Source organism: Neophocaena asiaeorientalis, unplaced genomic scaffold (genome assembly GCF_003031525.2).
Source record: "Neophocaena asiaeorientalis asiaeorientalis breed wild unplaced genomic scaffold, Neophocaena_asiaeorientalis_V1.1 scaffold116, whole genome shotgun sequence".
NCBI lineage: Eukaryota > Metazoa > Chordata > Mammalia > Artiodactyla > Phocoenidae > Neophocaena > Neophocaena asiaeorientalis.
This window is the reverse complement of record NW_020174561.1, coordinates 7,794,386-7,811,598: the sequence shown is the minus strand read 5'-3', so window position 1 is coordinate 7,811,598 and position 17,213 is coordinate 7,794,386. Positions and strand designations below refer to the sequence as shown.

Sequence of the window (17,213 nt, the reverse complement as noted above, 5' to 3'; positions counted from 1 at the left end):
ATATGTGCTTTCAGACCCAGAATGCATTGATGAAAAGTTAGAAGTTGTGTCTGTCCTTTTTCAACATTGATTATCTGTGTTCTTACACATTTTCTTTACCCCTCTAGCCACACCTATTGACCTGCATTAACGTCATCACCAAAGAATACAATTTCATCTCCATGTGGCTGTGGTTTGGTCCCTAAAATAAACTGGTACCATATCTGACCAGTCTCATCCATGTGGCAGGCAGCCACTAATTCTTCCCACATTGTTCCAGATTTTGTAATAGAGCCTAGTTTTCTTTGTTCCAAAATCTGTAACCATGATACATTCAAATTATATTTTAAATAATGAATCTAAATACAAACTAGATTGAGCTTTGCCTGTGAATTTCAAGAAGATAAAGTTAACTAGAGTGAACAGATATTCACTGTTTATTATGCACATAAACTCCATGTTAAGCCATGTGGAACCCATGTTAAGCCCAGTCTCAAGTTACCTGAGACTGAGTATGTTACCAAGTCATGTGTCATCCAGCTCAATGGATTCCCCCCCGCCCCTGCCCCATATTGCTCTAATAGCATTTTGGAATTAACTGCTTTATTCCTTATTCATCTGTGCTTATCTAAATGCTATTCATTATTACACACCCATCTTAAAATTCAACCTCGATAAAATATTTGCAGATTTTTATAACCAGATATGGGAACTTTCTCTTAATCACCCTATTTTATTCTATCTACTCCCTTTAACTAATTTATCATATTTAGTTATGTATGTACTAGGTTATCTTGAGGCAAGAATTATGTTTAAGAAATCTTAACAATAATCCCTGAAGCCTTGAATATAGTGATTTGTATCTACTAAGTGCTCAATACATATGTGAGGGATTCAGTTGAAGCGAATATTAGATAGGTACTCTTCAGTCAAAGCCATCTAATGGCAAATCAATTCTTATTAAATTTTATAGGCAAAGTATGACTGTGATCTTTCATAATAATAATTTATCTACATAAAAATTCTATTTTGTATAGATGGATATATTTTTCTTTGTAAAATTTAAGAATTATTAATGTAATCTTTCACAAAATTATTAATGACTAAATTATTTGTAATATAATTTTATTGACTAACAGTAATTTTATTCAACACAGTTACTATAAGATCACATGAAAAATTTAAGGCCAAGATTTTATTAAAACAAATTTTTTTTATTGACGTATAGTTGGTTTACAATATTGTGTTAGTTTCAAGTATACAGCAAAGTGACATAGATATATATATATATTTTCAGTTCTTTTCCATTATAGGTTATTACAAGATATTGAATATAGTTCCCTGTAAGGCCAAGGTATTAATCTCAAATTTCACTGCCTTTGGTTCCATCTTTTATAAAAACAAACAAAAGCAAAAAAAACCCCTCTACAGTATATAAATGAATATTTAAGTACAATGTTGTTCCCATTTTGGATTAGAAAAAATAGTTACTCCTCTCTAGATACTGTAAAATAAAATAAGAAGAGGCATGCCAGTGTAATATTTGTTGTAAAGAGAAATATTTATAAATCTGAGTAGACACTGAGTTAGATGAACATAAAATAATTTTCATTACCTTAACTTAAAAATGTGTGCATAGTTACCTAATTCCTCAGCTGTATTGTAACATTACTTATAAATATATTTGTCTATTGTTCATTGACAACATCTAACTTCCCATTTTCCTTTTAGACTTTGAAGTTGTCAAGCCGTGTTCTAGATAAAATAAGTATTGGACAACTTGTTAGTCTCCTTTCCAACAACCTGAACAAATTTGATGAAGTATGTACCTACTGATTTAATCTTTTATGCATCTTTATTATAACTCATACAAACCCAAAGGTTTTCTGGGTCAGATAACAGTAAGAAGTGATTAAGTCATAAGCATCCCTACCTTCCCTATTTCTGAAAACTGAGAAGGCTAAGTTGTGTAGCAGAGTGCCATTTTGGGGTCTCACGGAACCGCCCAACTCAAGGGCACCTCAGCTTGCTTTGTATTTATGAGGCTTTTTTAAAATTCAGTCCCTATCAGACCTTGTTTCCTTTTAATACTTTAAATCAGTTATTTACTTTGGCTGAGTATGATACTCTGAGCAATTCTTGTTCAGTGCTGTCTTCTGTCACAATAAAATTCAAGGTCCTTGAGGACAGATTGTTTTATTTACCTTTGTATTTCTAGTATTTTACATGATTTCAAACCCTTAGCAGGTGCTAAATAAATTACTGTTGAATTGAGCATGCATGTATTCTGAATATATTGTCAGGTGATAGGGTTGTACAGTTGTGTAGATTGAACTTCTGAAGAGGCTTTTGTTCTCTCATGTTCTGTGTCATGGCTCTTGCTTTATCCACACAGAAGTAAGTTATTTAAAATAAATTCTTCAATCACCATGCAATTCCACTGGAAAAAGATCACAGTGACTTGAAGTTTGTTTGGGGGGAAACCCTATGCATAGAATGTTTAAGCACATTGCTACGTGTTCCATGTGGTGAATACCTAGATTTTAGTGTGTTCAGAACCATGAAGTGTTTGATTGTATGAGCTCACTGTGCTTGATTTCTTTCTTCTTTGATTGTTTTTCCTTTGTTTTGGGCATGGAGGAAAAAATGTCAGTGGTTTTCACTGTGATTTTATTTTTCAGGGACTTGCACTGGCACATTTCGTGTGGATTGCTCCTTTGCAAGTGACGCTGCTGATGGGGCTGCTCTGGGAGTTGTTACAGGCCTGCGCCTTCTGTGGACTTGCTTTTCTCATAGTCCTTGCCCTTTTTCAAGCCGGATTAGGGAAAATGATGATGAAGTACAGGTAGCGCTCTTATTTACATAGTTTGAAAGGGTTTTAAATGAGGTTTTCCAAAAGCCCACTCTAATAAAACCAGAACTTCTCTATGCACTGAACTGAGATCTCCTTGCTAGGCGTCACAAAAAAGGAACTATTTTCATGACATAAATAATACTTTCTATATCAAGTGGACATGTTTTTGCTTGTTAGTCTATAGAATTTCTTTATAAATATGTTACCATCGAGTTCACTTTTTGCACATCAGAGATTTAGGTACAATGGATAAAACATTTATGTGAATGGGAGGGAATACATATATTTTGGGGAGAGTTTATAGGCTTTTTCTACCCTGGTTCATGAATCATCACACCGCAGCCTTAGTTGCTTTTTATTACAGAATGAATCGGTGACACCAGTCACTGCTTATGAAAGAGGACTTCTAGTGTGCCAGCTAGAGTATGATAGAAAGTGTACAAATTTTGGAGTCAAATAGCTCTTAGTTTGAATCCCAGATTGCACGCTTACTAGTTACATGACCTGTGTCAAGCTGCTTCAGCCACTGTGTTTCTGGGTTTTTTTGTCTTTAAAATGGAGGTAATCACCTCTGTTAGGTTGTCAGAAGGATTAGGCATAATGTATGACATGCATCTAATACAGTGTCTGGCACATGGGAGGCATTTACTAAATGACAGTTACTATTTTTGTTACTATATATTTGATAATAAAATAAATATTCATTTAATAAAAGAAATGTGGCTTTTCTTAAAAGCTTGGGCAGTTCTTAGTGGACATTTTGACTTGTTTTTACTAAGTATTTGATTGGTGGATGGATTATTTACAGAGATCAGAGAGCTGGAAAGATTAATGAAAGACTGGTGATCACGTCAGAAATGATTGAAAATATCCAGTCGGTTAAGGCCTACTGCTGGGAAGAAGCAATGGAAAAAATAATTGAAAACCTAAGACAGTAAGTCATTCTGATAATTTCAGTATCAATTGAATTAGCCAATTAAGGTTTAACATGTTAAAAATGAGTATGTCTTGGGCTTCCCTGGTGGCGCAGTGGTTGAGAGTCCGCCTGCCGATGCAGGGACACGAGTTGGTGCCCCGGTCTGGGAAGATCCCACATGCCGCAGAGCGGCTGGGCCCATGAGCCATGGCCGCTGAGCCTGCGCTTCCAGAGCCTGTGCTCTGCAACGGGCGAGGCCACGACAGTGAGAGGCCCGCGTACCGCAAAAAAAAAAAAATAATAATAATAATTAAATAAATAAAAATGAGTATGTCAGAGTGGACTTCAGCTCATATTTGAAATTTCTGACAACCAAACAGTTGTATTAAGTTATAGGCATTTACTAAATGACAGTTACTATTTTTGTTACTATATATTTGATAATAAAATAAATATTCATTTAATAAAAGAAATGTGGCTTTTCTTAAAAGCTTGGGCAGTTCTTAGTGGACATTTTGACTTGTTTTTACTAAGTATTTGATTGGTGGATGGATTATTTACAGAGATCAGAGAGCTGGAAAGATTAATGAAAGACTGGTGATCACGTCAGAAATGATTGAAAATATCCAGTCGGTTAAGGCCTACTGCTGGGAAGAAGCAATGGAAAAAATAATTGAAAACCTAAGACAGTAAGTCATTCTGATAATTTCAGTATCAATTGAATTAGCCAATTAAGGTTTAACATGTTAAAAATGAGTATGTCTTGGGCTTCCCTGGTGGCGCAGTGGTTGAGAGTCCGCCTGCCGATGCAGGGACACGAGTTGGTGCCCCGGTCTGGGAAGATCCCACATGCCGCAGAGCGGCTGGGCCCATGAGCCATGGCCGCTGAGCCTGCGCTTCCAGAGCCTGTGCTCTGCAACGGGCGAGGCCACGACAGTGAGAGGCCCGCGTACCGCAAAAAAAAAAAAATAATAATAATAATTAAATAAATAAAAATGAGTATGTCAGAGTGGACTTCAGCTCATATTTGAAATTTCTGACAACCAAACAGTTGTATTAAGTTATATCAATATTCATGTGTTAGTGGCTTAATGTCATTTTCATGGGGCTATCGTTTTTACATAGGTGATTAAGTATGCTATTTTGCGCTACAAGGATATGTATCCCTTATGAAAGAATTGCCTGTATGTGCTTATAGCTGCTTAATATACTTATTGACTAAAATAATGATCATGATTCTAGAGACTGATTGAAACCTTAAATGGAACTGCTAGAGTAATAAGGATATGATTCTGAACCAAATAAATGATTCTCTAGTATTATAGCTTCCTTAATTTATATGTTATGGCTCATGAAAAACAAACAAAAAACAAACCCTTCTGTTTGTTTAAAATATGTTTGTTCTTCCTTAACTTAAGAGTAATACAGGGTAATATCTATACATTGTGTTTCTATAAACCCTCCACTTGAGAAATCAGTTCAATGAAAGCCGCCACCCGAAGTAGAATCAGTACTTGGCAACCGTCTACATATCTGGTCTTGTTTTACCTCAGATAACCTTTCTCTCACTGATTAGTAAAGATTATAGCCAGGAAAAAAGTACAGCACAGACTGAGAGATACTGTTACTGAGAAAATTTTGGACAAAATATAAACTAGGGCATATCTATAGCTGTGACCATTTTTCTTCAGTCAAGTTCCATGTTCTACAAATTGCAATCCAAAAAAAAAAGGCTCTCTGAGATTCAGTGGGCATAGATCTTCTGTTAAAGGGCAAATAATTTCAAGATGAATTAGCTCATGAGAGTTTCTTGGGGAAAAAAGGTACTAAAGGGAAGAGTCGCATTTTGGATGCTGTGAATATGGGTTATTCAGGATATCAGGCTGCTGATTCCAGTAGACAGTGGTAACTGAGCTGCAGGTGTGTGATTGGAACAACAAAAGAAATGCTGAAATGTTAAGTCCTTTGCGGTGTAAATAGAAAGAGTAAAAGCATATTTATTGCCCAAACATAATTGGTCACCTGTTTTTATTATGCCTTTCAAGACAAATCCAGGAAAGAAATTATATTTTCTTTCCAGAAACATCCTTAAAGATCTTGTTTAGTTGGTTGAAGGTTTTTCTCATTAACAAGTGAGTTTTCCATCACACTTGCCCCTGGGTCACTCTTAAATGCCTATAGGCACAGGCATAACCAGGATGATGAGGAGATTATCAGAGAATTTGGTTTTCTCAAGCTTCAGGGTAAACTCCTGGTCAGATCATTCTAGGTGCTGATTTTTCTTGACTTTGGGTTTCTTTTCTCCTCTTCCTCAAAAGATGAAATCCGTCCTTCCTATTCTGTATTTTTGTTTAACCAATTCTAATAGCAAATGTTTGGTTTTAACTTGCATAATCCGGTTCCTTAATCTGGCATGAAATTTTTACCTGAAAAGGCTGCAAAGTGCTGACGTAAATATGGGAAAGCAAGAATTGCTTCTACTCAAAAGAGCAAATAGAATGTTCTGGAAGAGATTGGCAGGATGCGCTGCAAAGGGATGACCTCAGCCTGGGCCACTGCTGCACTGGGCAAAAGGCTGTGTAACACTCCCTGAAAATCTACTTCTTTATTGCTCTCTGGTAATAAAAAGTCACTTTCAATTTTTTCTTATAAGATAAAATATTTTTATGACTCATAGTGTTAGTGATTTTATTATGGTGAGTACTGCTTTCTAGGTGAGTCTTATATATGTTCTTTTTTTTTATTTTTAAGAAACTCCAAGTCTTTTATTTCACTCAGGAGCAATTATTTATTTTTATTTGTAAATGTCCATATCAGGGTATACAATTAAGCATTCTAATGATGTATTCTAATTAACAAGACTAAAGTCATAGGGAGATTGACTCAAGATGGCAGAGTAGAAGGACATGCTCTCATTCCCTTTTTTTTTAATTTTTAAATTTTATTTTATTTATTTTTTTATACAACAGGTTGTTATTAGTCATCCATTTTATACACGTCAGTGTATACATGTCAATCCCAATCTCCCAATTAATCACACTCCCACACCCACCTCCACCCCCATGGCTTTCCCCCCTTGGTGTCCATACGTTTGTTTTCTACATCTGTGCCTCAACTTTTCCCCTGCAAACCGGTTCATCTGTACCATTTTTCTGCATTCCACATATATGTTCTATATTCATCAGTGATATTGGTCTGTAATTTTCTTTTCTTGTAGTATCTTTGTCTGGTTTTGGAATCAGGGTGATGGTGGCCTCATAGAATGAGTTTGGGAGTGTTCCTTCCTCCATAATTTTTTGGAAGGGTTTCAGAAGGATGGGTGTTAGCTCTTTTCTAAATGTTTGATACAATTCACCTGTGAAGACATCCGGTCCTGGACTTTTGTTGGAAGATTTTTAGTCACAGTTTCAATTTCATTAGTTGTGATTGGTCTGTTCATATTTTCTATTTCTTCCTGGTTCAGTCTTGGAAGGTTATACCTTTCTAAGAATTTGTCCATTTCTTCCAGGTTGTCCATTTTATTGGCATAGAGTTGCTTGTAGTAGTCTCTTAGGATGCTTTGTATATCTGTGGTGTCTGTTGTAACTTCTCCTTTTTCATTTCTAATTTTATTGATTTGAGTCCTCTCCCTCTTTTTCTTGATGATTCTGGCTAATGGTTTATCAATTTTGTTTATCTTCTCAAAGAACCAGCTTTTAGTTTTATTGATCTTTGCTATTGTCTTCTTTGTTTCCATTTCATTTATTTCTGCTCTGATCTTTAGATTTCCTTCCTTCTGCTAACTTTGGGTTTTGTTTGTTCTTCTTTCTCTAGTTCCTTTAGTGTAAGGTTAGATTTTTTATTTGAGATTTTTCTTGTTTCTTGAAGTAGGCTTGTATAGCTATAAACTTCCCTCTTAGAACTGCTTTTGCTGCATCCCATAGGTTTTGGATGGTTGTGTTTTCATTGTCCTTTGTCTCTAGGGATTTTCTGATTTCCTCTATGATTTCTTCAGTGACCTCTTGCTTATTTAGTAATATATTGTTTAGCCTCCATGTGTTTATGTTTTTTTCGTTTTTTTTCCCTGTCATTCATTTCTAATCTCATAGTGTTCTGGTCAAAAAAGATGTTTGATATGATTTCAATTTTCTTAAATTTACTGAGGCTTGATTTGTGACCCAGGATGTGATCTATCCTGGAGAATGTTCCATGCGCACCTGAGAAGAAAGTGTAATCTGCTGTTTTTGGATGGAATGTCCTATAAATATCAATTAAATCTATCTGTTCTATTGTGTCATTTAAAGCTTCTGTTTCCTTATTTATTTTCATTTTGGATGATCTGTCCATTGGTGTAAGTGAGGTATTAAAGTCCCCCATTATTATTGTGTTATTATTGACTTCCTCTTTTATAGCTGTTAGTAGTTGCGTTATGTATTGAGGTGCTCCTATGTTGGATGCATAAATATTTACAATTGTTATATCTTCTTCTTGGCGTGATCCCTTGATCATTATGTAGTGTCCTTCCTTGTCTCTTGTAACATTCTTTATTTTAAAGTCTATGTTATCTGATGTGAGGATTGCTACTGCAGCTTTCTTTCGATTTCCATTTGCATGGCATATCTTTTTCCATCCCCTCACTGTCAGTCTGTGTGTGTCCCTAGGTCTGAAGTGGATCTCTTGTAGACAGCATATATATGGCTCTTGTTTTTGTATCCATTCAGCAAGCCTGTGTCTTTTGGTTGGAGCATTTAATCCATTCACGTTTATGGTAGTTATCGATATGTATGTTCCTATGACCATTTTCTTAATTGTTTTGATTTTTTTTTTTGTAGGTCCTTTTCTTCTCTTGTGTTTCCCACTTAGAGAAGTCCTTTAGCATTTGTTGTAGAGCTGGTTTGGTGGTGCTGAATTTTCTTAGCTTTTGCTTGTCTGTAAAGCTTTTGATGTCTCCATCGAATCTGAATGAGATCCTTGCTGGGTAGAGTAATCTTCGCTGTAGGTTCTTCCCTTTCATCACTTAAAGTATATCATGCCAGTCCCTTCTGGCTTGTAGAGTTTCTGCTGAGAAATCAGCTCTTAACCTTATGGGAGTTCCCTTGTATGTTACTTGTCATTTTTCCCTTGCTGCTTTCAATAATTTTTCTTTGTCTTTAATTTTTGCCAATTTGATTACTATGTGTCTCAGCGTGTTTCTCCTTGGGTTTATGCTGTATGGGACTCTGTGCTTTCTGGTCTTGGGTGGCTATTTCCTTTCCCATGTTAGGGGATTTTTCGACTATAATCTCTTCAAATATTTTCTCTGGTCCTTTCTCTCTCTCTTCTCCTTCTTGGACCCCTATAATGCGAATGTGTTGTGTTTAATGTTGTCCCAGAGGTCTCTTAGGCTGTCTTCATTTCTTTTCATTCTTTTTTCTTTATTCTGTTCTGCAGCAGTGAATTCCATCATTCTGTCTTCCAGGTCACTTATCTATTCTTCTGCCTCAGTTATCCTGCTATTGATTCCTTCTAGTGTAGTTTTCATTTCAGTTATTGTATTGTCCATCTCTGTTTGTTTGTTCTTTAATTCTTCTAGGTCCTTGTGAAACATTTCTTGCATCTTCTCAATCTTTGCCTCCATTCTTTTTCCGAGGCCCTGGATCATCTTCACTATCATTATTCTGAATTCTTTTTCTGGAAGGTTGCCTGTCTCCACTTCATTTAGTTTTTTTTCTGCGGTTTTACCTTGTTCCTTCATCTGGTACATAGCCCTCTGCCTTTTCATCTTTTGTATCTCTCTATGCATGTAGTTTTTGTTCCACAGGCTGCAGGATTGTAGTTCTTCTTGCTTCTCCTGTCTGCCCTCTCAGTAAAAGTTTTAAATATCACAAAATTGACTTGATTGTCAGCAGCAGATTGTTTGCTGAGTTTCAGTTTCTGCTAGTGTGGTAGGGTCTCCTGCAGAGGTGGGGGGTGTCTCACCGTGAGGACAAGGACGCTGGTAGCAGAAGTTTGGGGAAGTACTCCTTCTCTTGTAGATGTTTCTGAGTCCATTATTTTTATAGTACCACTTCTTTCATTTTCCTCAACTGTTTATAATACACAACAATTTTGACAAATTTATTAACATTTTTTTAAACAGTATTTTCTAGCATTGAAAACATATAAGCCTAGCCAATAGTGTTCTTCTTTCTGTTGAAGATTAGCAACACACATGTAGATTCTAAGTGCAAGGCCCTGTGCTGTGCTCTCTTTTATCTTGGCAGCAATTCCACAAGGGAGATATTATGTTTCTCTGCTGTAGATGTGGATTCTATAGGATCAGAGGAAAGAGAAACTTGCTTAAGATGGCATAGCTATAACCAGGAGAGCTGAGAGTCACACCCCAGTGAGATTCCCAAGTCATAATCTGCCTTCAATACCAAATAATTAAAATAGGTAGGCTAGACCACATTAGACTGGGAGTCACAATGTAGATTGGGAGCACTGAACTTCGTTTTCTTCATCAGAGGGCTCCGGATTACATTTTTTTCAGACTTAAAAAAAAAAAAGATTTCCTCTGAATTCTACAACTTGAGAATGAGAACTTTTCTGAGTTGTACAAGCATGTGGAACTAAATGCCGGGCGCAGCTATTGCTACTTCCCACCAGCACTCTCTACTTGTCTGTTTTATCTTTGCTCTTTCCCTTGCAAGAGCTGAATAGGAGGATCACAAGTGACTCTAGTTTTGATGGTCCTGGAAGAGTAGGACGGAGGTTGAAGGCAACATTGTCTTCTCTTCTCACCAGCCTCTGCACTCCCTGTTTTCTGCTTATTGGTGCATTTAAACCTCTTCTGCGTGTGTTAAAAAAATTGTTCACATTTGTAGTTCAGACTAAAGGATCAGAAGTATGATTGCAAATAATTATACTGAAGGGAGAGAGACAGGGAGGATGCAGCATCTGCTCACTTATAATTTTTCAAAAATTACCTGTAACAGAATCACTTGGGTTCTTTTTTTTTAAATTATTTATTTATTTATTTATTTACTTTTGGCTGTATCGGACCTTTGTTGCTGAGTGTGGGCTTTTCTCTGGTTGTGGCGAGCAGGGGCTACTACTCTCTTGCAGTGCACAGGCTTCTCATTGCGGTGGCTTCTTTTGTTGAGCATGGGCTCTAGGCACATGGGCTTCAGTAGTTGTGGCACATGGGCTCAGTAGTTGTGGCTTGCGGGCTCTAGAGCGCAGGCTCAGTAGTTGTGGTGCACAGGCTTAGTTGCCCCACGACATGTGGGATCTTCCCAGACCAGGGTTCGAACCCGTGTCCCCTGCATTGGCAGGTGGATTCTTAACTACTGCGCCCTCAGGGAGGCCCCATTTGCAGATTCTGGAGGCCTACTGCAGACTCAGTCAGTTTCTCTGAGTGGTGGGCCTGAAACTCTGCATTTTAACAGGTTTCTCAGGTGATTTTTACTCATGCTAAGGCTTGAGAACCACTCCTCTATGGCTTATATGTTATTTTCAAGGTTCCCCAAAGTCAAGCTAGAACTTCTAAAATGTTAACAATCCGTTAGGGAATCCCAGAATTGTCTTTTTCCTTTATAAGTCATTATTCTCATATCCACACTTAATTACTTAAAACACCAACCAACCAACCAACAAACAAAAAATTATCAGTGTCATTAATCTTAAAAATTAATAAAGAAGTGAATAAAGATATAAAAATAATAATTATAGTAATAATTATTAAGATTATTGTAATTTAAAAATAATATTTATAGGTATTATATGCAAGACACTGGTACATTCATTATGATCCATCTCCCTTTCAAATAAGGTAACTGAGGCCCAGAGAGGTTATATAACTTGCACAAGGTCACACAGCTATGCAGGGTAGAACAAGGATCAGAACACAGAGAGAAAGATTTGAGAGTCTATGTTCAGATTTTTAATTCCAAGATGCCTGATATTTGAAAAGTAAATAAGCATCCCAAATCTTATTTATTTTTTTATAGAACAGAACTGAAACTGACCCGGAAGGCAGCCTATGTGAGATACTTCAATAGCTCAGCCTTCTTCTTCTCAGGGTTCTTTGTAGTGTTTTTATCTGTGTTTCCTTATGCACTGCTTAATGGAATCGGCCTTCGAAAAATATTCACAACCATCTCATTCTGCATCGTTCTGCGCATGGCAGTCACTCGGCAGTTCCCCTGGGCTGTACAAACTTGGTATGATTCTCTTGGAGCAATAAACAAAATACAGGTAATGTACCAAAATGGGGCATCATACACAATGAATTTAGAACAGTTTAGAGCTTTTCTCATGAGCAAACTCTCTGGAGAGGTATTCTTGGCCTTGGGCCTGTTTGATGCACAGTATTTCCTCTCTTGATGTCTGTATGTGGTCTAATGAGCCCTTGTAATGAAAGCCTAGTGAAATAAAATGAAGGCCTGTGAAATTCTCTTAAGTCAGAGAAATTGAAGAAAATATTGTTTCTGTGTTCTGGAGATTTTTATTCAAGTAATCAATCAGTAGAGCAGTTCTAATGAACTTGGCAAATGTGCAAAATGCTGGTGGCAGATTCATCCGGAAGTTATACGTTTTTCCAGCTAACACTATAGGAGTGTTCACCTTAAACTTTTCCAAGTGTTTTTCTGGACTGTATGATGGATGACAGTGGCATTTTGTGATACATTAATTACCTTAAAATATCAGCAAGGTGATGTAGCTGGTAATTTTGAAGAGAGGTTCTAAAGTCCTCAGGTAATGAGACTCGATTAATGCAAAGCTAACAGAATCAGCACCATAACCTTGGGTGTAGTTTTAATTTTTATAATTAATATGCAGTTCAAAATGTTTTATTATACTTGTTTGATATCCATTTAAATATTTAACCAGAAAATAAATCATTGTGACATAAATTTTAAAAATGGGGGTGAAGGGTGAGCCACTTTTAGGTAGTTCTGCCATTATTTAGCCTAGGCCAGAGTTTGCAAATGGTGGCCCATGGACTTAATTTTGGCCCTTGACCTGTTTTATTTGACCTTTACATTCAAAAACAAAACAAAACAACCTAAAACAATGCATTTGAATTAGTTGGCAGCATTTAAAAATTGTGTGCTGTCACATATACAACAAATCATGTCTTCAGCCTCTTTTGAAAATTTGAAGTATACCGTAAACTGGGTCCTCTTCCCTCACAAGCTGTGGCAGCTCCCCACTCAGAGAGGGTCTGCCCACTCCAGTTCATCACAGTCTCTACTTAGCCACCTTCCTTAGTTTTATCATCTTGAAAATATGTGAGTTTGAGATCTGCAATTTAGACAAATTGGTGAATGTAGCTCAGAACCATGGCAGCTCTGGGACTAGTCTTATTTCTTCTGTTAGTCCATCACAGCCATGTGAGAGGAGGTGGGGAGACAGAGAAAGAGAGAGAGAAACAGACATAGAGACCCAAAGAGAATGCATCAGAGAAACAGATTCACTAAACAGGAATACAGACAGAGAAACAGATCTTAAAAACAAAACTGGGAGAAAAAGAGGGAAACCAAAATAAAGATAGTGAGTGAATGGAAGAGGCGAGAAGGGAAAAAGTTAGCAAGGACAAGACTTTTAAAACTGCCTCCTGTGAAGAAGACTTCAGGATGCATAAACCTAATTCTTCCTCATGCTCCCACCATCTCTAGGAGCACTGTGATTCTGAGTCGCTAATAGAGCCCTTCTTTTAGAATCAAAGTTTGATGCCCTAAAATCGGTTATATCAGATCTTCACACCTTTACTTAACCCAGAGAAGTGATGCTAATGATGCCTCTAGTAAGGAGGGTGCTATAAAGAGGAAGATAATAGTTTTCTCTCTCTTAATGTTGAATTGAGGCAATTGGTGGGTAATTCAGGCGTGCTTTATAAATTCATGACTAAGGTTAACATGTAATAGTACAAGGATGAATCAGTGGTATGTTAAAAATCTAATGTATAAAAACATTTTTTAAAATATTACATTTCAAAATGATTAATTCTAGTACTTGGCAAATTAACTTTAGAACACTTATAAAATTATTTTATTAAGAAACAATTTCTAATATAATTCATAAAATCCAAGTACAGAATGCATCACTATTAGAGTGTAAAATAGATGTAATAATGTATTAATGGTATCCTGGTTCTGCAATACGTTTTTGCTCTCTTTTGCAAACAGGATTTCTTACAAAAGCAAGAATATAAGACACTGGAATATAACTTAACAACTACAGAAGTAGTGATGGAGAATGTAACAGCCTTCTGGGAGGAGGTCAGATATTTTTTGTTTTTGTTTGTTCTAAATATTTAAGCTTTGCTTGTTTGTGGTTCTGGTTTTCATCCAAATGGGCAATAAAGTTAGCATGATGATAGAACTTATTTTATAGATTAAGAGGTAGAGGCCCAGGAATATTAAATACGATACGCAAGCCTCGTTATTTTTCGCTAAGTCATGTAATTTGTGTCACATAACAAATTAGGAAGTAATACAAAGCTCATAGATTTTGGAGCCAGATAGAGCAGGGTTTGAATCCTGGTTCTGCTGTTTACTATCTGTGTAATCTAGACCAAGTTACTGAACTTTGTGGAGCCTCTTGTTCTTCATCTATAAAATGGGAATATTAATATATACCTTGCAAGTTTGTTGTGAGGATTGACTGAGATAACTTATGGAAAGTATTCAGCATAGTACCATGCACATAATAGTTCCTCACTAAATGCTACCCTCTCTGATCTCAAGTTCCAATCCAATGCAATTTACATCCACCAGTCACCATAAAGGTGTATGAGAAATAGACCAATGTATTGTTTTCTACTATTTTTACTTATTTTAATTCACTACTAAAAATTCTGTAGTAAATATTTCTCGTGGTCAGAAAAAATATTATCAATGATTTTTCAGCTTCTAAAGAAGTAATATTTGATTATTGAGAATACCTGTTGAGTTCCTCTTTCCTTATCATTTTTTTATGTTGAGTAAACATAGGAGTTATGAAACCAATGTCCCACTTCTACATATTTCACAATATCTTAAATTGGTTTTATTTACATAAGTAACTTGACCTCAAGGGCTTTACTATACTTCATTTTTTTAGACATAGGTAAGAGAATAATTCTTTATCTGCCCAGAAAAATTGTGGAGAGGTGTGTGGATCAGGTTGATTTTACTTCTTTGATTTTAGGAATTTCAAATGCCTTTCTAGGCATGAAGAAAAATAAGAAGTTTGACAGTACTTACAGACAATTGTTTTTCTAATCTCCATTTCACTCTGCTTTCATCTAATAAAATAGGTAGCATGCTTGAGCCCTTACAATCTGCCAGGTACTAGATAAGCACTTTATATATTTTGTCTTATTTCTCATAACATTCCTATGATGAAATCTTAATGTTTCCATTTTGCTGATAAGGGAATGGAGGCTTAGGAAGGTTACAGAACCTGGCTCAGCTCACAGAACAGGCAAGGGCTGAAGTCAGGTTTTGGACCCAAATGTCACAGTCTACAACTCTTTCAGTGAACCTTCCATCTGGCTGTATCCTCATCCTCCAGACTCTGTCAGCTGTCAAATTCTGGACACCCTTTGATGATATTTACCCAGGATAGTGGTGCTTGTTAAATCTCTGCCATCATGTCTGAAACGTCAGCACCCATATGAGAAATCCTTCCAGTACTGTCCTCAGAACTTACATTTTACAGTTAGTTCAGAAGCTTCCTTTCATGGTCACATGCTGAGCTTGGTGAGCACCTAGACTTACTCCACTTTAGAAATGTCACACTCTGGAATCTCTTTCTTAGTTCAGAATTTCCTAACCGTAGCTCTCTCAGTCTCTTCATCCCACCTTTACTGCCTTCCAATTTCATGAAGATTTCTAGGCTCCTTAGTTCTCCCTTTTGGACCACTCCTGGTTTAACCTTCACCAATGACAACACCAGTCACTTCAGTTCTTCTCCCAGCAGCACCCTCAATTCCCTTTTCCTTTCACTGAATCTTTTGCTACAAAACATTCACTTGTTATCTTTGACGAAGGAGGTGCTATCTGGGAAAATCATATACTCTAGTCAGTTATAAGTTTTATACAGTTATTGTTTCAACTTCAAATGGGCCTATAAACTTTCTTGGGAGATCTTTTCATTTGTATTTAGTTAATTTTCTTTACCATTTCTCTAAAAGCTTTTCCAGATTTTTACCACTTTCCTGAAACTCCCAATCTCTCCTAGGTTCTGCTCACCCCCAGCAGATGGCCTTGACTTCTGTAAGATATAGAGAAAATATATAGATGCTACAAAATATGCAGCATCATGTATGAATACTTATAACTTCTTTCTTAACCCTTGGGATTATTTTTTTCTTCTCTTTCTTATCTAAGTGAAAGATGTATGCTTCCTCCTGCCTTTGACTAAACCGTTATCATCTTGTTTCGTCTTCTCAGGACATGGGGCCAGCAATTAGTCTCTCTCTACAAGTTTTAACATCATTTTTTCAACTGACTCCTTTTCACATTGAAATATTTTCAAGTTAAAAAAATTCCTTTTCTGACTTTTGCCCACCCAGCCTCATCCTCCAAGCTTTATCATTCTGCTTCCTTTTGCCATCAAAGCTGTTCTTACTTCGTCATCTTTTATGACTTTTCCCTGCTGCAATCTGGATTCTGCCCTTACCAATACATTAAAACTTTTCTTTTAAAAATACTTATTTAACTTAGCTTTAGTGAACCACTCTTTCCATGTCATCTTATATTCCGACCATGACTTCTAAGTCTTCCCTGCCTGCCTCTTCAATGGTGATGGGCCACTGTGTCTGCACCTAGGCTTCCTTCTGGCATTTCATACTCTCTGGGTGACTCAGGCTCACCTGACATCAATGTGCTGATGACTCTCAAAGGCAAATCTCTAGCCCCAGTTTCTTTCCTGAACTTCATACATTATTTCCAAATTCCCTGCAAGCTCCTCAAGCACCCACATTTATCACTCCCCAAGCTTCATAAATCTGCTCCTTCCATTGTCTTCTCCACCCATTTGATGATGTCACCGTTCACCCAGTTATTCAAGAGGCAAGTCCCTGATGAGTTATATATGACTCTTCCCTCACACCACACAAACTGAATAGGCACAATTTCTATTTATGTATTAGGAAGCTGAGCTTTAGGGAGTTTAAGTAACTAGAACAAGGTTATACAACTGGTTAGGAGAGAGCCAAAAGGTCAGCCTAGGTTTCTCTGCCTCTAATTAAAAGAAATGGACTAATGCTTTACTGTATACAAAATACTTTCATATATATTACCTCATTTAAAACCCTCAACAACTCAGGAGACTGAAATTCAGAATGTCATGAGTTATTACCCAGCTAGTTGAGAAGATGAGACAGAGACTGAAGTAAAGGCAAAGGATATCATAATCCTTCCTCTGACAACCACAGGGGACTTGTAAACATGGAACATGTTCAACTTTACTAGGTATCAAATAAAAATAAGATCAATAGTGAGATTCCATTTTCACCTATAAAACAGAAAAAAC

General features: G+C 36.7%; 1 protein-coding gene across 1 annotated transcript in view; it reads left to right on the top strand.

The window, feature by feature from the left end:
* CFTR (CF transmembrane conductance regulator) overlaps window positions 1-17,213 on the top strand; it is a 190,147-nt gene that overhangs the window by 51,222 nt on the left and 121,712 nt on the right. The window contains exons 5-9 of the mRNA XM_024757758.1: window positions 1,711-1,800; window positions 2,661-2,824; window positions 3,642-3,767; window positions 11,699-11,945; window positions 13,880-13,972. Of these exons, the coding sequence (XP_024613526.1) occupies window positions 1,711-1,800; window positions 2,661-2,824; window positions 3,642-3,767; window positions 11,699-11,945; window positions 13,880-13,972 (720 nt within the window). The remainder of the gene's footprint in view (window positions 1-1,710; window positions 1,801-2,660; window positions 2,825-3,641; window positions 3,768-11,698; window positions 11,946-13,879; window positions 13,973-17,213) is intronic.